The following is a 22909-nucleotide window of genomic DNA, read 5'->3' as shown; positions in this document are numbered from 1 at the left end:
TGGAATTTTATTAAAAAGTCATAGCACCAGCAGCTTTATCTGTCCTTTGTCCTTCGGGGTCACTTTCAGAGTAATAGTTTAACTTGTCTAATGATCAGAACATTAATGATTTGTTTCTCTTCTGCAGAAAGAGTAAAGGTTCTGATTTTGGGTTACATGGAAATTTAGCTTTTCATCAATTAGAATAGCAGCTACTGATGTACTCAAACATAGCTGATGGCTCTACAGCATGGAGGAGATTACCATGCATTGAAGTGGTTCTCCTATGAACAGAACACTGCAACTGTAACTCCAATGTAAAGGAAGTCTTCCTTGGGAAGCACCGTTTTTCCTTTCAGACACTAACAATTCAGGATTTGTTGCTGTTAAATATTTTCCTTGAGAAGGGTTGATCAAGAGTTGTAGTCACTTCAGTTACATTCCTCAAAGCCTCTGTAAAAACACTGAGCTGAAGAAAGAGGTAGGGCATAAAGAAGGGGAAACAGGGCAGATGTCTTGGTCAAAAAATAAGCTTTTAAAATATTAATTATTCCTGTCACAAAGATCTGTTTCAATAGGAAGTTCAAAAGCTTATTTTAAAGCTGAACTTTAAACTTTCTATCCTCTATTTCTGTAGAGGCCTAAGTGTATTTGTTTGGAAAATAGAATTTAAACTGATCTTTAGTCATGAATTACGAATTGGAAAGAAACCAAACTTCTGTGAATGAGTGACAGAGTCATGATGGGATTGTTAGGAGCTGCCTCTGCCTCGTGTTCAGGCTTGTTGAAGCTCATCTGCAGAGCACAGGAAGCATCACTGCACCACAGGGCTGTGGAACAAGGGCTGTCTTCTAGGGAGCACTGACATGGTCCCAGCTTCTACTGATCCACTGGGAGAGACTGGAGGACAGGAGACAAACCCTTCATGGCACTGTGGGCAGCCTTCTTGAGATGTAGGCTGAAAACAAATCATCCCTCCATCCCTTGTTTTTCAATATCATCTTGCCTGGAGGATGCGGCTACTCCAGTAAAATGCTCTCTTACAGCTCATCCTCTTGGTTGTCCTTAGAAGTCTGTAATAGTATGAGGTTGAGTACTTCATAAATGATGAAAAAGTATAAATCCTCATGAGTTAGTTCAGTACTTTATTTTTGTGAGTTTCCTTTCAATCTGGTGTTTTTCAAGGGTTAAAGAAGTCTTCCCCTCTCAGCGCCCCCAGTGTCAAATTTAAAACCAACATCTTTTGTTGGAATATTTATATCCTGATTAACAATAATGAATGGCAAATCAGGCCTTTTAGATCATGGGTGCTAAAGTTACCCATTTAAAAAAAAATTAAAACCTCCTTTTCTTTGGATGTTGAGTTCACAGTGTGTAATGCTTGTTTGAAAGCACTCAGTCGATTATCCAGGCTTTGCATCACTGAGCGTGACAGCTCCTGTGAGATTAAAGAGCTGTTACCATCAGAACTTTATTCAGTTTTTCTTTCATTTCTGCAAGTACAGAGAAGGATAGGTGTAGTTGTAAAGTGTCACAAGGATTACACTGCAATGCTTTCTGGATGAACTTCAGTGCCACTGAAGTGGGGGAAACAGTACCAAATAATCTCATGACAGCTGTCATGTCTCCAAAAGTATCTGATCAGATCTTCAAATCTGAATGCTGGATACCTTGTTTATACATTCAGCCTCTAGTATCCACCATTTCTGTTTTCATCCATTCTAGTTGTAAGAATGTGATTAGGTGCTAAACTAATCAAATAGCTGTTAATTTACAATTATCTCTCCTCAATCTTACATGTGGAATGATTTATAAAGAGTGAGGTATTCAGGCAAACTGTCTTTGCCTAGTTCCCACTTCTTCAAATGCTTCCTAAATTTTATGTTTAAAGAATGTATTGTGTATTTAAAAATTATTTGGATTGTTGCATGTATTGAAAAAGCATGAGAATTTCTAAAATGAGTGAAACTGATATTTATAATACAATTTTTAAAATCTTCTAGGTATGAGGGGTGAAGCATGGAAGGGAGTCTCTTGGGTCATTTACTTTATTATAAGAGATTCTGTGTGTAAGTGGTGTTTGCTTCATTGGTTGGTTTGTTTTATAATCTAGCTACAGAACTCAGGGTCATTATAGTCACAACATATCTCCTTTTTTTTGGTTTGTTTGTTTGTTTGGGCATTACTTTTTGTCCTTGTTGTTTTGGGGTTTTTATTTTTTTGATTAGTTGGTTGGTTTAGGGGTTTTTTTTTGTTTTGTTTTGTTTTTTACTGTAGATTGAATTTCTGCTTAGTTGTAGAACAGAAATAGCTGAATCCAGAGGAGAAACTTTACTGTTTAGGTTCTTAATTCAAGTGAGATATAGCCAGTGTTGCATACGTGGAGTCTGCTCCACTGCACTGTGTATTCCATGTGGAATGATTCAGAAGAAAACAGCAGTCTAGTCTAACATATATAGTCTCTGGATATATGGTGGCTGGGGTTCCTGGCTTGTAGACAGTAGTATTTTAGAAAAAAAGAAACACTAGAGGAAAAAAAAAATAATATATCTATATATATAGGAAAGAATCTATTCCTATCAAAACTGGTTGTTTTTTATTGTCTTTCCACTGAGCAGTCATTACAATGAGTATATATACAAACGTAGAAAAAAAATATAAATAAATGGGTGTCTCTCTCTAAATCTGTGAATTTTACTCTCACTGTGGTGAGAACACAAAGCATCATCTTTCATAGCAGAAAGAAGAAAACTGTTTCAAATTGGAAGGGGAGTAGGAGAAAAAGAGCACAGAGGAGGCATGGGAAAAAATTTGCCCTTAATACCTTTCTTCTTGTCTCTCAGTCAGAAGAAATGGGAAAAGAGAAGCCCCGTAGTTTGCTCTGTAGTGAAAAAAATACTCTGTATACATTGTGCAATGACTGATCCCACAAGATTCGCTTTATCCTAATTTTCTGTGGAGGCAAAGTACCAGATGTCTGGTGTCTGTACAAAATATTGAGGAATACTTGCTTTCCATGTGGAAAGAAACTTCCTCAATGCAGTAATCTCACATGAAACCAGCATTCTGTGCAGCTGATTGCCTGGGCTCATTCTTGGTTTACTACTGGGTACCCATTCATTTTGTTACGGTGGTGATTATATGACACGATAGGATTTGCATTCCAGTATTTGTGGCACAAGTTTGGAGAGGAGTTTTTGGAAGTAAGTAGATCTGGAATGAAGCATGTAGAACCAATTGTTGTATGCACTGAATTAGATGTGTTCTTTGAGTTACCACTCTTTCAGGGTACTGTGACCCATATTTTTTTCCCATTAGTTCTTTGAATTTTTAATAGTCTAATTTGAAATGTGGTGGGCAGATTGGGATATCTTACTGAACCAGATTTACAATAGTTGTGATCTTATAGTTCTTTAGAAATTGGTTTCTTCCTGAGGCAGCTGTTAGCACTAAGGACACAAATGAGGGCATGCTAACATACTAATTTTAAAATTAAAATTTTTATTTAACCAGTTTGGTTTTGTTGTTTTTTTTGCTTAGAGGTATGCTGCTTTCCCTTATAGTTTTCAAAGCCCTGAGCCCCACCTTGGCCTTTCTGTGCTCCACTAGGAACCTTTACTCACTATTTTAGAAAGTGGTGTTGATGTATTTAGGTTTTTCCTGGTGAAAAATGTTCATGCAGTTTTGCTAAAAATAAACAGAATTACAAGTTTATTTCATCTTAATAAGTAGCTTTAGAATGCCAGTTATGGGAACCAAATGTGCTATTGTGGTCTTAAAAATACTTGCTTGGGGAAATATGGTAATAAAATGTCTGCAGGCACAAATTCAACAAAAAAGCAGAAATTTTGAGAATACAAAAAGAACTCATTACAGAAGCTCAGTACTATTCTGAGATGTTACCTCTAGTTATAGCAAGTCTGAAGATGTATTTGAAAATTAACAGTTCATAAATTAGCTTGGAAATAATAGCAAATTACTATTACTTTTCCAATTATGTTAATACTGTTCATTATTAATTAGATAATTCATTGTCATAATGCTCACCTCACTTAAAAGAGCAGTCTTTGGCCTGCCTAAGGAATTCCAGAAGCTCTAGCACTTCCATGTGGCTGTGCTAGTTATGGAGGAGGCTCCATATTGCTACCCATACTTGGAATTCAGTCCTGTATCACTTCTGGAAGCAGTATATGCCATGTGTAGTTTTGTCTAGGTAGCATTTTCAAGTATCTTGTGTCAGAATTTGAGTAAGATATGTTGTATGAACATTGTATCTGGTCTTGTCATTTATTCAAGTATTATACAAGTTTTAAATAAATATTGTGGGGGAAGACCTTAATTTTTAAATACATCATGTTTTCTTAGATGCTCTGAGGCAAAGTGCAATAGCTGGTGTTGGGGCAGAGTTGTGAATTTAAGCTCAGACATCAGAGATTAGGTAAACTGGAATTTTTTTTTTCCTTGCATAATATTTTTACTCATTTACAAAGCTAGTCTGTGTTAATGAGGCCACTTTTATGTAGTATTTTGAATAATTTATGATGAAATTATAATTCTCTTTAATTTTGAAAGTCATTAGTATTGAAAGAAGCCATGTGATTGAGACAAATTGTATTGTGACCTAGTGAAGCTTATAAAACTGGGATGATGTAGTAATTGCTTTATTGCTGGATGCATTAAAAAAAAAAACAAAAAAAACCCAAAAAATGAAGAATGGTGAAACTCATTTTGTAGCCAAAGGTATCCAATGTAAAGTTGCTACCAAAAATGAAATTCTGTATATTTATATCACTAGCGTCAGGCTATCATTGGGTTTTTATGATGCTCAGATATTTATATCTCTTGGTACTAACATAAATTGGACTAACTTCACTGGTGCCCCAAATACTACTTTCAGTTAAACATAGAGCATTCTGATAAATGAAGATGCAAATGAGTAGTTGACTGAGTAGACTTGCATTGAGCTGGGCAGGATTTGAACTCAGTCCCCAGTAATGGAACTCTATAGTGGATGCAAATTTATTCAAATTAGAACTGTGTCTGAGTCTCTGCAAAGATACTCACTGGTAACTGTGGTTAGTGTATTGTTACTGAAAGTTCGTTTTGTTTTTGTTGAGTGTTGATGATGTTCTGTAGATGTTGATTTTAATTGAAAGCAGATGTGATGGCTTCTAGGTTATGACTTTGCCAAAAATATCAAAATGTACAGTTGGAGAAGCGCTAGAGAAGAGAAAATAGAAAAGAGCTGTAAGGGAAGAGAGTCTTCAGGCTCACATCTGCTTTTCCTTATGTTCTGTTGCAAGAAGCAACAGGAAAACACTAATTATCCTCTAAAGGGGATACTTATTTACATATATTCATATACCCATCTCAGCACTGCGTACACAGGCACATTGCTGCATATTTGTAAATAAAGGTGTACAGTATGTGCTAGGAGGAAATAAAGTATCACCTGGATGCCTTAAGCAAAGCTCTGGAGCAGTTCTTCATTTGATATAACTGACTCTAGTAAATTGATTTGTGTGATTTTGAGATTCTGTTACTTTAGCCTGTTATTGCAGCACTCCTATTCCTCTGTCTATGGGTTATTACAAATGATGCACTTTTAAAATTGATACCTGGACTTTTTGAGTGTGCATGCATACCCTAGAGACTGAATATGTTCTGTAGGTGCCAGATGAAGATACAGCTGTATAAGCAGTCCAATACTTTTGATTAAAGAAAATTTCACTTGTTTCAAAGGTCATTTGGGCTTCTGGAAAGTGTAACCCAGCTCTTTAACTTGGCCTGGAACCAGAAAGGTGATCAGTGCAGTATGTTTAGGAAGTACTGGTTATAGTGTGTTTGTTAATGGTTTAACTCAGATTTACTCATAATTACTTCAAAGGCTCTGGACAACTTGATGTGTATTCTCATGTTTGAGTGGAGTTTGTTTCTCTTTGCAGTGTTGAGGTCTGTGTGACCTGAAGGCGAAGTTCTGCTTTGGTTATTCACTGTAGTACAGCAGAAATGCAATCAGACTCTGCATGGGGTCCTTTCGAGTCACTGGACTTTGGAAAAGACTTTTTTTGTTGGGTTGCAGCCCTTTGAGTTCAGAGAGCCTGTCCTCTGAAGGTACAGTATCTGTACCCCATGCAAGGTGACGTCTCTTGAGGGGCCACAAACTCCTCCTTCTAAACAGCTTTATGGCAGTGTCCAACTGTGGATTGTTGCTACCCAAAGTTAGATTCAAAGTAATCACCAAACTTCCAAAAGTTGTGTCACATGCTAGCCATTCTTTAAGGAATATGGTTATAAATTACATGTTTGTGCCAATAGCTCAAGAGATTTTTAGTTTTCTTTTAGAAACCTTTAATATGGACATCAGGGAACTTTGAATTGAGTATCTGGAAGCTGCATGCTGTTATTTGTATTTAAAGCAGGTCTGTTAAGTAGGATTTTTCTCATATACTGCTGTTTTCAGACCTGCTCATTAGCAAGCTGGTATTTTTGTCAGAACTGGTTAGCAAATCTTTACAGTTGCCAGACTGTTTCAAAATTAAAACCTTTGGTTTCCTATAACAGTATTTTTTTTATTAATGTACTTTTTCGTTCCTAGAACATTTCTGAAAATGGTTGCTGGGTATTTGAATCTATGCTTGGGAATACCCTTAAGAAATGGAAGATAACCTGTGGAAAGTAATTTAGGTTGAGTAAAATAAGGTAGTAACAGAACATTTATGACAATGTTTAATTGCATATCTGTTAAATTTATTTAGAGAAACTTGTGTCTGTTCAATTTTTTTTTTTGAGTGGAAACAATTTTATTTTCTAATTAGGAGATGCTTTTCGTAGTGAAGTATTACAATTTTGTGGAGGTATTAAGAAATTACAGTCAGACCTCAAAAAAATTACAAATTAATTCTTATTTTAAAAAATACCTAAATAAGAAATAAGGTTATTTAATGAGTGCTATTATTAATATCTGCATACCTAATGTGGTCAATGAACTTCAATAGAGGTAAAACAATTGAGTATAATCTTACCTTTTAGGTTGGTCTGTTTACAGTTGGATAGTTTCACCTGAGAGAGCAGTTTGGATCAAATTACTATAAAGTATAAGTTAATCTGTGGGAACTTGGAGCCAAAAGGTTTATTTGGAAAAATGTCTAGATTAACCCAATTCATATGCAGAAGAAAATCTTGTACATAGTTTTTTATGCATACTTACTATCTCCCTAATGAAATCTCAGTATTTTCTCTGCCTCATTAAAAGTAAATTGTTTGTATTAAGTCTTAAGTATTTACTCAATAGTGATACTGAAACTCCTATGCTTAACATTTTTATACACCATTCTTACTGTCTCATGTTTGTGGTTTCACTTTTTGTTGATGGCTGCTCACTGGTGAAAAGGAGATACAGGACATCTTGGTCAAGCATTATATGGGCATTTAAAGCATTGAAACCTCTCCCTGGTTTAATAATGCTGGGGTTTTTTTCTGACTACACTACAATGATTTAGGAGTGTAAATCAGGAATAACAATTAGGAGTGTAACCCAAGAAATCTGGATGTGTTGGTCTAATGAGGTATTTTTCCAGTAAAGTTAGGGGCACCTTAGGTTTCCAAAATTCTGAGATCATCTTCTGGAATGCCTGTTCTGCTCTCCCACTCATGCTCTCCAATCCCCTGTTGCTCCCAGAGAAAGGGCTTCCAGCTGGAAGAGGTATGGCTGGGATTGAAATGAGTTTTTGGAATTACCATTTATTAGGAATAAAAGAACACAGTAGTTTTAGCCAGAACAGTTATAGAGATGCTGCTGGGGTTTCAAGGAAGAGTGGCTGAAGATAGATAGTAAAGCACAAAAACACTGACATGGGAAATATGAGAATACAGTGATCATGGAAAAAGAGTCTAGAGATTGAGATGTAGTTTCTTACCAGGAAGACATAATTCTGAAGCGCTGTTCTGGATTAAGCAAATAGACTAACAAACAACCTGCTTGTTTTTAATATGGTGGTAGCTTAGCTGATGGGTGTTGTAGCAAATGACTGCCCACTATGGGCCAGGAGAAACTTTTTAGACATCTCATCTTATGAGTGTGGTTTCTGCTGAAGTCTTCACTCACACTCTTCATTCCACAGTCATTAAATTTGTGCACAGCTCCTCTTGGTAATGTGGTCATTTGGTTTTACATATTTTTCCCTGAAAGATCAAATTTATGCTGAATGAAAATTTATGCTTCACTTGTTCTTACATGCCTGAAATTGATCTTCACTATTTCTTCCTAGACTTTTTGCTGGAGTGTAGAAGGATATCAAGGGATTTAAATGTCTGTGGGGAACCTTGTATGAAGAACTTCCATTGGAGAATAACTTTACCACTGGTTTGCAGTAGCAGCCTTGCTTCATTGCCAGAAAAAGCAGCAGAGAGAAGTGCTGGTACATTTGCCAAACAAGGCGTTAACAGGGTCTTGTCATTGCGAAGGAATGATGGCCGGGAAGTATTTCTGCAGGGCCTCAGCAGTGGGGATAATTGATTTTTGCTCTCTATCATTGAGTGTTTATTGGGTGTACCAGTTCTCATGTGGGTTTTTAATTATTGCTATGGTTGGAAGTTCAACCCAAGGCTCCAGCTGCCAGAAGCTCATAAAGAATTATTTCTGTGTAATGAAATGAGTTTTAAGGGAAAAGGTTTACTTGTTTGTTTTTGTTTTGAACTTAATTTATCTTCTAGGGGTTTTGGAAACATATAAAATAATTTAAAAGGCATTATATATATCTCTGCACAATTCATTTGATATATTTTAAGGAACTGGGGTTGTTTAGCCTGGAGAAGAGGAGGTTTAGAGGTGACCTTATTTCTGTCTACAACTTCCTGAAGGGAGGTTGTGGACAGGAGGGGGTCGGTCTCTTCCACCAGGCAGCAACTGACAGAACCAGAGGACACGGTCTCAAGCTACGTCAGGGAAGGTATAGGTTGGATATTAGGAAAAAATTTTTCACTGAAAGAATAATAAAGTACTGAAATGCTCTTCCCAGGGAGGTGGTGGAATCACCATCTCTGGGTGTGTTTAAAAAAAGACTGGACATGGCACTTGGTGCTATAGTCTAGTTGAGGTGTTAGGGCATAGGTTGGACTCGATGATCTTAGAGGTCTCTTCCAACCTCATTATTCTGTGATATGAAGCCCATTATTTCAGGTCGCAGAGCAAGAAGTAGAACTGACTAGAAAAGTCAGTTTTAAACATTTTTGAAAGTCTGTGGCTGTTTTATGGGAAGAAAAGGAAGGAAAAAGGAGCAGGAGTATGGTGCTAGAATGTATAGGTAATGACTGCTATTATAAACAATTATTATGATTGCTTAAACATTGTTTTTTACCACTGTGTTTTCATCTCAAGAGGGAATTCTCTTTCCTACACAAACATGAATGTTTCTGTGAAATTTTCTGGAAAACCAACAAAAGCATTTTCCAGTAATAGAAGAATGGGCAATATGCTCTCTTTCAACCCTTCTTTCATGTGATCAATTTCATCAGAGAGAAAGGGAAAAAAGAAAGAGACTGAAATGTGATCTTATCTTCTCTAGGGAGGTGTGAATATTGTTTTTTGTCTGAGGAAGTTGTACTTGTTTGAAGAAATGCATGAATATGAATCGCTTGTGATGTATATTTCATCCAAAGACAGAGAGACAGGCTGCAGCAGGTTATTTGTGTGAAGCTGGGGTGCCTCTGGTTCATGCCCACAAATGAGACTTCAACTGGTCTCACATAACCCATTAAAGCTGTCTGTGGAAATAACATCACTGAGTGCAGTTGATATTTAATCCTGCCCCAGTGATGCACTGAGTAAAGCTAAGCCTTACAGGTAGGCCTGTAAGGATGAAGGGGAGTGCTGACTGATCCCTTTCCTGCAGTCTCATTTAACACAGGAGTTGGCAAATGATGCAATTTGATGGCTTGCAGTTTTTATTTATATTTTTTTCTTTGTAGCTGTGAAAAATACATAGGCTTGGATGTGATTTCTTAGTAAATGTGAAATCATTGCTTTCTTTTGCAGTCCCCTCTTCCTCAGAACCAGTAAGCTGTAAATTGAAACCTGCAAGTAGGGACTCATGTACATAGAACAGTGTCAGTGCACAATGACACTGAATAACCTCTTCCACCTAAAGAGCTTTTGTGGAGTTGGTATAGCCCCTGCTGGGGAGTACAGCAAGCAAAGAGAGTGTGTGATATTCTCTGTAGAGGATTTTGATGTTCTGCCTACTTTGCTGTACGTGATAATGCAGTGAGAGTAAATAATGCAAGCCGATAGCACATGGAAAAAATAATGGGAACTTATTATGGATAAATGTAATTGCACATTTCATGCTTTGCTTTTTGTAATGAGTCCATCAAGTCAAACACATTAATTAAACATGATTTTCCCAGGGAACTCGGTAACTGGATAGCAGCCCTTAGAATATTGGTACCATTATCCAGGTTGGTTGGAGCCTAGTGTGGAGCAGCATTTGGCAGTCAAGTCAAGCTGTGATTACTTGAATTGATGAATTTGGTGGACTGGCAGAATGTGCCCCATGACTGTGGGCTGACTGCTGTGTTACTTCACCAGGCGTGCAGCAATTAAATCAAGTCATGCCGGGAAGCTCCTTTAACTGCATACTAACTATTCAGGCTTTGAGCATCTATGGCTTTGTCCATCAAGCACTATGTTTTTGTGGTCTTTTGAAGAGCTCCTTGGCCTTAAGCAAGGGAAATAAAACATTACTTTGTCTAACAGAACAGGACTGTTTAGATGAGAGGCATGTTTTTATTGAGAAAACATACTCTGAAGTGATAGTTTTTATCTAAATCAATGCCAAAAAGGAACTGAAGGTGCAGGTAAAAATATTCATTAAATGTTTAATCCAGAAAATATCCAGCAAAGGCAAATCTCAAACCATATTAGTAGGATTTTGTTTTCTTTTAATGCACTTTATTAATGGTTTTGCATAATGAGTATCTTTACCTGTGTGTCCATACAGTGTGTAGGCATATCATACCCTGTGTCAGGAACTTCAGGCACTTCTAGAAAGGCTATATGCACTACATTACATAGTTAAAGCTACTTTTTGCTATTTAATTTACGAGCATCCCTTGGGGGAGCTAAGTCTTACACAGAGACTGGAAAGAAGAAGCTGACTCTAAAGGGTATCTGACTTAGATTACTAAAATAACCTGGCGGTTGGTTGTGACCCAGCCATGTGTGCTGACAGCCCGGAAGGCCAGCTGAGCTGTATCCCAGGCTGCATCCAAAGCAGTGTGGCCAGCAGGGTGGGAGGGGTGATTCTGCCCCTCTTCTTTGCTCTGTTGAGACCCCCCTGCCACTGCAGTGCTGTGTCCAGCTCTGGGGTCCTCAACACAGGAAGGACACTGACCTGTTAGAGCAACCTAGAGGAGACCACCAAGATGATTAGAGGAATGGAGCACCTCTCCCATAAGGAAAGGCTGAGAGAAATGGGATTGTTCAGCCTGGAAAAGAGAAGCATTCGGGGTGATATAATTGCAGCCTTCTGGTATTTGAAGCCTACAAGAAAGATGAAGAGGGACTTTTTACAAGTGTTTCGGTTTGAAAAGACAGGTATCTGCTAAGGCAGGAGCCCCCCCTGAAATGGAAAATGTTAACAGCCTCCCTCTGAATTGTTATAATTTTGAAATTAAGGAGCTCTCAGGCAAAGATATGGGAGAGGGAATAACAGTTCTTTATTAGAGAAGAAAAAAAAATAAACAATGCAGTAATACAAAACAACACTGACAGAGTCAGAATAGGACCTGATACCCTGTTGGTCAGAGGGTTGGTAGCAGTCCGATTGAAATGGTGGCTGCAGTCCCCCTGCAGTGGCTGATGTGGTTCTGTTGAAGCGGTGATCCTGTAGAAGGATGTAGTCTTCCTCTCAAGGTCCAGTAGTGGTGTAGGTGGGCCTGGTCTTCCTCTGGGAATCCAGTGGGAAAGAGTTCCTCCTTTGAGAATACAGTGGGAAAAACTGCGTAACCCAAAATCTCTGATTATATCCAGTTAGAAATCCTTGGCTCCTCCCTCTGGGTGGAGCATCTCACAATGGAATGCTGTAATTTTTATCAGTCATGCAGTGACATTCAATAGCCCATTAACAGAAGATATCTCCCCTGAGGGAGGATTGGTTGTGGAAGAGATAAAGAAAACTGCCCAATTAACAGAAGATAGCCTCTGTTAGCTGCCACGCCTCTAATAGATAGAAATTCCAACCCAACCCATTTCCAACCTATAACACGACAAGGAGGAATGGCTTCAAACTGGAAAAGAGTTAGGTTTAGATTATATATTAGAAAGAAATTCTTTACTGTGAGGGCGGTAAGGCAATGGAACAGATTGCCTAGGGATGTTGTAGATGCCCCATCCCTTGAAGTGTTCAAAATCAGGTTGGATGGGACTTCAGGCAACCTGGGCTAATGGAAGGTGTCCCTACTCATGGCAGGATGGTTGGAATGAGATAATCTTTAAGGTTCCTTTCAACCCAAACTGTTCTATGACTAAGAATCTGAGGTACCTGATGTGATCCTACCTGTTAAAACCTCTCTGCGTCCAAATGATATCACACTTGTCTACAACCTCTGTAGAGCCCACTTCTACCTATTTTGTCACTTCTTTTTTCTCCTGCTCATGGCCTTTTATATGGAAATGTGATATTTATCTTTTGACAGATAGTGTTTAATTTTGCCTTCAGCTTGTGTTTATTTCATACTGGTTTTGTTAATATTGCCATATTTAAGATATATATTTTCTCCCCAGGGCATTTTCTGTATCTACATTCCAAGTAATGTTGTGTATATAATCTTACTGAATAGCAATTATATCCACCAATCAAAATTTATGACTCTGTAGAGTTGCTGCCTTGTAACTACACATTTCATTCTTTATTATGAGACTTTGGGCAATATAACTGGCAGCCTATAATCAGATGGAGTGCAGGAATTTTGAAGTGTCAGGATTGTGAGAAATAACCTGTGAAAGCCTGTGAAACTCAGGTTGGCTTGTTTTGGTGACTGTAGTAGAATCACAGAATAACAAAAGGTTAAGGAGGTGAACATGGAGTGTCCAGATGGTGCGTAGGTAAATTGGTTATTTTTGGAAGTGATACTCAGACAAAGTTCAGAAATGTGTAGCACCAAGAACAGTTTCAAGGATTACAAGAACATATTTCATAATACCGAAGTAGTAATCATTTAGCCACAGAGGAGCTGGGTGACTAGACATGGGTTTATGGGTGGGTTGTGAAGTAGGAGACAGCTTAGTCACTTAGTGCCATGTGGCACCAGGCCATTGTAGGAAGTGCCTCCAGGGTGGCTCTCTGTGCTTCCCCTCTAGACTATCCTCTGCGTGGTAGACATTTGCACACCTTAGCAGTTACTAAAAGAATTAATAAAGATGTAACTGCCTTGTTAGGCTTTCAGTTCATCAAATTATGTCTTTCAATTTCTTCTAAGTCAGGTGGACTCACATTTTAGGCAACATTTAGTCACATTTAATCACATTTTTGTGCTTTTGTCAGAAGCAGATATTTGGCTCACAAAGATTAATCTGGTAGTTTCTCTTTGCCTTGTATGTTTTGCAGGTTCTCAGACTTTTGTGCAGTTGAGTGTTCTTGCTTGACCTTAAACTCTATTAAAATGCTCCAAATTAAATTTTCTTTTTTCTTTTAAGAGGTAGAAATGTTCAGTTAAACTGGCTTTTATGAGACTGTATGTAGGTGTGCACTCATGAAGTTTTTTTTTTTTATGAAGGGCCAAGAGCACAGAGATGGTAAATGCTATGTTAAGAGGTGAATTGTAGCACGTAAGGAGTTCAGAGAGCTGGGCTGGGACTTTTTCAGCAGGACGGACTGGCCTCTGTATTGGTTCCCAAGGAGTTTCCCATGTAAAATTAATCTGCAAGAATATTAGCATATGAATATTGCAGCTTATGAACCAATACTCTAGCTGAATAACTCTCCATAACTAATGTCAACACATTTCATGGTTTTTGATACTTGTATTAAAAAAAAAAAAAAACCCTACTTCTGAAATACGATTTTATCAAATAGTTGGTATATTATTAGACCAGTGAAGTCAGTTACACACTCCAAACATAATAGTATGTAAATTAAACTACAAGTTAATTTTGCATTTTCCCTGAGCAATGAAACGATGTCCTGATGGATATTGCATTTTAATGTTCTTTTGGTTGATCATATTATATTTTCTTTCTCCTGTTATTTCCCATAAACAGTATCATTCCATAGTGCTGACAGCCTATATACTAAATACCACAGTGAAACAACGGGAACTGTTGTTCTCTATATACTGACAAATCTCTTTGCTTAATGTGCATTCAATAAAGATAAAATAGCAAATGTTATTAAACCAGGGGAAAAACACAATGAAAGTTATCAATATGTTTTTTTTTCCTGTTGTGTTATATATGTGCCACCTTTTTTTTTTTTTTTCTTTTCTTTAAAAATACAATTTGGTTGAAATAATATAGCAAGGAAAAACTACATCATAAAAGTGCAATAGCAATGAAGATTTGTTTCAGTGCAGCCTCAAAAGATGAGAGAGCCCATTTCTTTTTTGGGCAGTGGGAGAGAGTATTAAAAGCTGTTCTCTGTTTTCAATTAAACAGCAGCATTAAATATAGAATAAATGTTTAAGAATTAATAATATTTCCTTCCTCAGCCAAATTTCCTCACAGATTTAAAAAGTATTATACCCAGAGAAGGAGTTTAAAAAATGACTATCTGTTTTTTATACTTCCATTTCACAGAACTGCAATATTGTCCTTCATAACTAAAGTGGCCTTTACCTAGAGGTCTCTTAGTCCACATTGTCTCACAGGAGTGTTGGTCAGGTTGGGCAGTGCCTGCCCTTTGTTTGAGGAGCTTGTGTTTAAGGAGCCTCAGCTGGTTGCCTGTGTTTTGCTCGTGCTTAAAGCAGTGTAATGACTTCAGTGCTGTCTCCATCCTTGGGGCTGGAAGGGTCCAAACACAGAAACTGCTCCCAGAGGAGCACCGCCTGGCTGTGCTCCTGGTGCCCATGAGAGCCAAATGGCACCTCTGTGGAGGCTTTGTTGGAAGAGTGTTAGCCAGGGTCGTTCCTTCCAGGACAGCAGTTCTCCCACCTGTGTCTGGCTCAGGGCTGCCTCTTCCCATTCTCAGCCTCAGTCCTGCCTTTCCCACCTTTCCCACCTCTCCCAGTGACCATGGGCTGCCTATGGCCCCGACTGCTGCTGTTGGAGCTAGTGTAGACTGGGGCTGTTGCTCCATGCTTTAACTCCATCTCAGGGCCTGCCAGAGCTTTTGGTGCCAAGCTGCAGTTCCTGGGGTGGCCATGGTGAGCATATGTCCTGCTGGGGGAAAGCTGCTGTCCCCTTGCTGGCAGGAGCTGTGCCACAGTGCTGGGCAGGGCCTGGCTGTGTCCTGCCGTGGGCAGTGTGCTCTCTCCCTCCAAAGCCCTGCATTCCTGCAAAGAGCTGAGCAGCTGTTGGGAACTGAGCAGGACAGACCTCCATATGCATTTTGACCCCTGAGTGCATGTGTGTGCTGCTTCATACTGCTTGGGAGAAACTTCCTAGGATTCATCTTTTTTAAATAAGTAAAAGCCTAAAAAACCTGTACAGCTAATAAGTTGACCCTTTTTTTTTTTGACCCTTAGTTTTGTCCATTGTCCACCCCTTGAAGCACTTTAAAACACTTGACTGACTTCAAGCCATCATTAAGAATTCTGCTTCTGCTAGGCACTCTTAAGTGAGGATATCTTAAGGCAGGAGAGGATTCCTCTTTTGAAAATAAGGGGTGGGTGTCTGGATTGGTTTTATTATTAGCCCTGCCTCACAGCTTTACCCAGTGGATCACTGCTAACATAATATATTATATTTCCAAGTGTCGAGATGTCTCATTTAAAGCTTAACTGAATTTTAAATCTATGTGGAAAGGGAAGACCTTTAAAATACTTAATAAATTCTAATCTTAATCATATTCATCATTATTAGAATTTGAAATAGGTTGAAATACTTAAGGTAAGTGAAATGAGAAAACTAAAAGAGCATGAAACACACTGGAGAAATGGAAGAATAATTGCTAAACATTAAGAAATCTAAAATGGCCAAACATGAAAAAGCCTTCATTTCCAATAAGCATTTGTTTAAAAGTTTTGCAATAGCTTAATACTATAAAAGCAGATTTTAAAAATTAATTGAATGTTAAGTGCAGCAGAGTGGAGAGACATGATTAAATGCATTAAAACTTCTACTAGTCATGTCTTTGGTCTTCAGAAACAATTTAGGTCTTGTCAGTTCTTGAGAGAGTTGTGTCACCTGTCAGCAAGGAGACGTCACTATCAGTGTTGCTGTTAATAATAATTATTAGCATTGTGGTAATAGTAGTTTTCATAATAAGTAGTGCCTAGAAGTAGTGAGGTATTATGGCTGAAGACACCAGCTTGCTCAGTTTTGTACAGGCCAAACAAAAGATTTTTCTCTTCCAAGGATTGTGTAATCTAGGCATGAAAGGAAGGACCTCTTTGGTTTTAATTAAAAATTATGCACAGATAATCAAAATGCTTACCTTCTATTGTTTCATCCTTTTTTTAATTTTCTGCTAGTGAATGAAAAGAGGTATTTGAATGGTGCATTCGCAATGTTATCTGTGTGAGTGGCGTTGAATCTTTTAAAAATTGAAACTAGTAATTGTATTTGTATTTTAGGGATTACTTACCTTGACCATGCTGGTTCAGCACTTTTCCCGGAGAGTCTACTTAAAGCTTTTACTGATGACCTCAGAAACAACATTTATGGTAAGTACAAAGCAACGTTCCCATAAGTCTTCTCAATTTTCCATCTAAATCATTCAAAACTGAGCTTCTTGGAAGAGACCTTCTGCAGGCTTTTTAATGCTTTTGTAGAGTAATTGGAAGACCAGTGCTTTTACAAAGGAGGTATAGGCCCTTTGTGTCACCCCTGGCTTCATTCTGTGGTAGCCAAAGACCTGTCTATGCTGGTAAAGAAGAAAGATGAAAGCAAACATGGCTCTGTTGCACGACTCTGTTAGGGCACCAGGCTTGGGATAAAGAAATACATTTTAGCTATAAGCACTGTTCATTCTTTGTGGGTTTTTTCCACAAAAAAATGCAAACCTAGTTTCTTATGCAATAACTAGAATCCAGAACCACCCTCCTTCTCAGACAGAGTCATCACAAAGAGCTTATACTGTGACTCAGTATAAAAATTTTATTCAGAAGAAAGCATAGCTCAAAGATCCCAAGTGAATTTAGGCACAGAATAGGTGCTATTAGACTTTGCTCTGCTCTGACTATTAGACTTTGGTGCCTACTCAGAAAAAGGATAGGTATTGCCAAAGCAATCCTGTGCAGAGGAATGTGAGTCAAAGTATCTACAGAATTGTGTAATATCTTGGTGGAGATTTAACTATTACAGCACCACCTGTAAGTACTTCATCCCCAGATCCTCCACCTAAACCTTTTATTTCTTTCTGATGTTATTATCTAGCCAAGAATTACACACAAAGTCAGCGGCATCCATTGTATAGAAATATTGATACTGTGTGAGACAATTTACATTAGAGTGAGTCATGCTCAACTAGAAAAAAATAAACTGCACAGTATTATGCTGTGAGAAGTCCCACTGAAGTAATCAAATTTTCTATGGTGTCTTACTGTCTGTGGGTCATGTGTCCTTTTTGCTAGTTTTGTGTCTTTCTTGTGCTCCCTGATACATGGAACAAAAGGATTCCTCACTTGGGAACTAGGTACCACTGCTTTACAAGAAAATCCTTGTTCACTCCAGCACTGGCACATATGCTTATCACCTGGGCAAGCCACTTGAGAGTTTTGAGTAGTTTTCATTTTCCATATGCCATTATATCATTTCCTCCTATTCTTTTTCCTGAATGCTGACAAGGCTGGGATCCAGAGCATAAATTTGAGTTCCACTACAAAGTAAGTGTTATTCTTTATAGAGATAGGGGCTTTTTTTTTCCTGTTACAACAAAATACATTGATTTGATTACATTCAAGATCTCCTATTCAAGTGCATTCCAGTGATATAAAAATTAATGTTCTGTCACCATAGACATTGTAAATTGAAATGTCTGTGCTCTGTTCTTAGTTATTTCAAACATTGGGCTAAATCTTTTTAATAAGTACCATCTGTGGCAGAAAAAAAAATTGTGAATCGAGTGCTTATGAATAGAACTAGTGTAGTACTGTCAGTGTGGAGCAGATTTTACATAGTACCTATAATGGTGTAGGAGAACAAATTGTATATTTTTGTTGGTATTTTCATCTAAAATGATAAGAGCTCCAGCGTAATCAATATATTTTTTTTTCCAGTCACATCTCATACTCTAAGGACAGTAAATGCTGTCTAAGGACAGTATAGGAAGAGTTAATTTAACAAACACAGATGTGAGTGAAGGGGGAGTTTGACTTGCAGTTTTTTTATTTTCTTGGTGACAATCCACAGGCCCAAAGAACTGCAGTTTAGCTGTTGCATGTGTAAATGAGGGAAAGTAATGTAAGTAAGAAATACTTTCAAATTAGAAGTGACACTATTTGAATTGGAAATTACAGACATACAACATCAGATGTGAAAAGTCTAAGTTTTGGGTTTGAGCTCTAAAGTTATTATTTTCAACACCTTCACTCAACAACTTTCAGCAGCGTAACTTTTAAATTTTGAAAAGAGTAGCTAATATTGCAGCCTACTGCAAAAACTGTGTTAGTGTAGCAATTTTTTTCTTATTCCCTTTCCAAACTGTTTTTGCATGTTCTCTAAGTATTTGCTAATAGGAAAGTGTGCTGTGTCTGTGTGAATATTGCTGTAATCTTTTTTGCTCAAGAAGATAAAATCATGCTGTCTTAATTGTTATATATGCTTGTGCTGAGCTGGGCTAAGGTGGCTACTAATTTTGCAATAAAATTTATACTTCAATGAATTATTAGAATTTCAGACACTAAAAAAACCAAGGATTAATTCTTCTATCCAATCGTGATTGTCTGTTATCTCCAGATCCTGTCTTTTGCTTCTTAGCTACTGCACAAATATGTTTATGAATGTGCATTCTGTCTGTAGTTTTTCTAGTATGTTTGTGCATTTTCTTTTTAGGGGAACTGCCTAAATATTAGTAAGAGATCCAGCTGAAGTTTCTAGGTCTGTTATAATTGCTTTACTTTGTTGTATGTCCCTTCTCTTGACTAAGGGGCTTCAGGGAATTGCTGTGAAGTACGCATTGAATCTTTATCATCTTTTAGGCTCACTTGGTGTAATACTTTGATAAAAGAGAAATTTAATAGCAAAATTGTGATTAATGATTAATTTCTGTATCTCTCTTGTCTCCTAGGCAACCCTCATAGTCAGAATATCAGCAGCAAGCTGACATATGACACAATCGAGCATGTTCGATACAGGTAGAATAATCTTTTTTTTCAGATGTTATATTATGCACTTGATAGGTTAGATCTGCACTGTTTTGATGACTTTGATGTGGTACCATTTTGTAAGGGTCATCTGTAATACCTAAAGAAAATACCTCACTTTTAAAACACAAGATATTTGGACAATCAAGTCTTGGATCATATAAATTATTTTTCTCCCAGATGGCCAAATCCTCAAAGTCCTGTAGTTAATTTAGTGCTGTAATACAAGTCCACAGTTTTAATTAAGATGTAGGACTTGGAATTTCAGAAGTGATTATTAGTAAGATGGTATGGTAAAATAGTAAGGTGGGACTAGGTACAAAGACATGGTTAAAATGCAGATAATATTAAATAGGGTGTAATGGCTTGTGAGAATTTACAAAAAGCTTATGGGAGTGTGTACATTGTTTTACAGCAAGTACTTACTTCCATTGGAGTAATAAAATACCTTTTAAAGCGGTTTTAGTATAACTTTTTAGAGTAGGAAAAAAAAAGGTAAAAGGGAGTGTTGGGGCATCTGGGTGTGGGCAAGAAAATGAACTGTTTCTCTAAACAAAGTATTCCTTTGAAAGCTCAGGATGGAGTGTGCTGAAGGTACACATCTTGCAATTGATTTGTCATGATTTACATCATGATGAAATATACCACTTAGGCACTTGGTTATTTGTTTTAGGAATTTGTTTCAGAAAACTCTTGCTATTTTATAAAATATATTTTTTTCACAGAATATAAATGCTTTGAGTTTGTTTTCCTGCTTTTAATGACACACTTAAGGCAAGTAAAGTATGTAATGGATTCCTATTTTATCTTCTTCCTTGAAAGTAAATATTTCTCCAAAACACATCACAGAATTCAGATCAATAGCATTATAGTGTTCATAGTTGTAATGAAGAAAAACTGTTTTATACCTTTCTGCTGCATTTTCTCTGACTGTTTTTATAGGATTGTAAAAAACTCAAGGATTTCTGGTTGGATGCTGCTGGTGGCTACAATCTGTTTCCCCCTTTGCATCTCCAGCTTTCTGAAGAAACTATTTCTTTTTGCTTATGCCACAACCCTCTCTTAATGCTGTGCAGGATGACAACCCATTAACGTATGGCCAAATGGAAGGAAAGAGACTACCCATGAGGAATAGCTGTCTTCAGAAGCAGACGCTTATAGCCAGTTACAGCAATACCCACAGTCTGCAGAGTCTTTTGATCAGACCTGTGTGCTCGCATGCAGAGTTAGCATTCTGATTTCCATTTACTGAGTGCTGTTGCAATGTTGCCGTTTCACAGTTCTGCTTATGAAGGCACAGTAGGAAGTGTAACTGTTTTTAGAATAATTACTATTGTACTGTGTGTTCTTCGTTGTTAGGGAGTAAGGAAATAGGCTTTCACTGAGTAAAAACCTAGATCACTTGAAAAGAACTTACATCTTCAGCATGTTTTATTTTGGATCCTACTTTAAAAAAGCTTGAGACTTTTTTAAGGACAGAATCGGAGCTGACAAGAACATACCAGTGTTAGTTTCGAGGGGGCTTTTGTATGTTTTGTTTTTATTTTTTTTTTAAATGCCCTCTGCACCTAAACAAACATTTTTTGGTATTACACCTGATAGAATTTTTCATCTGTCCCTAAAGAAATGCAGCCATTTTTAAACTCCCAATGAAAAGTTAAAAACTACAGTTGTCAAAAAGGCATAGTCATAAAAATTCAGAGAGAAAATGCCCCAAACCTACTGTCAGTAAGTCAGCTATCCAAAATGCAATAAAAGTATATTAAAAATCTATACCTCTATGCCATTGCAGCTAATCAAAATAAGCAGTATGGCAAGACAGGGAGACAGGCAGCTCTGTCCTGCATCACAATGCGTAGATTGGATTTCCTCAGTGAAAAAATGATTCAGCAGGTAGTTTTAGAAATCTTAAAATGAATTGCTGGCTTGTAATTTGGCTTTTAGCACATGGCTGCATTCAGAAGTATAGCTTTTTTTCAGTGTTTGACTCCGAGACAATGCTATTTTTTTTTATTATTATTTTTTAAATTTGATTTTCCAATGTGATTGCACAATCAACTAATTAAAAATAAACACCAAACTTAATTTCAGATTTATATTTGCTGATATGGGTGACAGCAGCATCAGAATAGACTTTCCTAATCTGTCAGTGTACGCTGTTCAGTGGTACAAAGATGAGGGATTTGGTTTTACCTTCATATCTGCTTGACGGAGAGAAACCATTCTTAGTGTGGCTTTGCAATAGAATAACATAAATAATTAAATAATTGAGTCAGTGGATGTTTTCTCAGATTTACAAAATTACAATAAGATGCTTTACCTCTTGACCAACTCAAGTGCAGAAAGATTAGAAATAACTATTTTATTCTTGAGAACATTGCTTCTCTTTTCTTAATGTGGACTGCTGAGTGATTTTAAGCATTATGCATACCTCAACATTAACCATGAGTGATGCTGAAAAGAGGAAGCAAGAAATGTAATAAACCTTACAGAAATGTATTAAATGTATGCATCAAAAGATTATAGATCCTTTTTTATTACTTTGCTTATGGATCTATGGCACTGCCATTGCTCCACTTCCACACTGCTAGAGAGCAGGAGTACAATTTCTCCTTATGATGCTGCAGTTAATGTAACTCGGAAATTCATTACACTGAGTATTAAATAACTCTTTCCCCATATGCAAGCATTTAAAAATACTAGATTCTGAATATTTTAACATGTTGTCCTTGTGGATCTTGTACTTGCAATATCAAATAGTGCAGCAGTGTCTTCTAAACAGAACCACACTGAAGTTTAAAATCTGTGGTATGTTTAAGATACACAACAGGATATTTTTTCATGTATACACAGTGTTGTAATAGAGTTCTGATGTTCCTCCTTGAACTTTCAGGTCCTATGAAGTGTTAAACTGAATCATACTTCTGGAATTCAAATATATATTTTTTTAAAGGCCAGAAATTTCAGTTATGATTTTGGTACCAAGCATCTCCTAGATGTGGCAATATGTATATTACATAATTTTTTCGCTGAAGCTAAAAGAATTGAGCTAAATGAGATCAAGTTAAAATATAGAAAGCAAAACATGAACCTATAAGGGCTTCTCTCAAAATATGCTGTCTAAGTGAACTGTAAGAGGAGATTAATCAGTGCATACAGTCAAAAACAGGTACAGTGGGCAAAACAACTGTAAATGGCTCAGTGTTTTAAAATTATATTTTTTTCTGTGGTAAAACACACAGGTGGTACCAGATTATGCTAAGGAAGCAGTCTCATAAATGCTGTTTCTAATTTCATTTGCATTGTATTTTTAGAGAACATTTCATGATAGCAAGATAGAACTTTACTTTCCTTCTGCAAGCATCATACCTTGCTTATGAAATAAGTTTCCATTCCAAATCTTTTCTTTAAGTTAACACATTTTGAAATGTTGTTTTGTTCAAGATAGGGGTTTTTTTTAAATTCCCGT

General features: G+C 37.2%; 1 protein-coding gene across 1 annotated transcript in view; it reads left to right on the top strand.

Moving 5' to 3' along the window:
• Positions 1–22909, top strand: part of MOCOS (molybdenum cofactor sulfurase) — a 208252-nt gene that overhangs the window by 10533 nt on the left and 174810 nt on the right. Inside the window, exons 2-3 of the mRNA XM_041408136.1 lie at positions 16711–16800; positions 19365–19431. Coding sequence (XP_041264070.1) covers positions 16711–16800; positions 19365–19431 — 157 coding nt within the window. The remainder of the gene's footprint in view (positions 1–16710; positions 16801–19364; positions 19432–22909) is intronic.

Source organism: Onychostruthus taczanowskii, unplaced genomic scaffold (assembly GCF_017590055.1).
Source record: "Onychostruthus taczanowskii isolate IOZ18803 unplaced genomic scaffold, ASM1759005v1 scaffold29, whole genome shotgun sequence".
Lineage (NCBI taxonomy): Eukaryota > Metazoa > Chordata > Aves > Passeriformes > Passeridae > Onychostruthus > Onychostruthus taczanowskii.
Note: the sequence above shows the minus strand (reverse complement) of the source record. Positions and strands in the feature narration are given on the sequence as shown.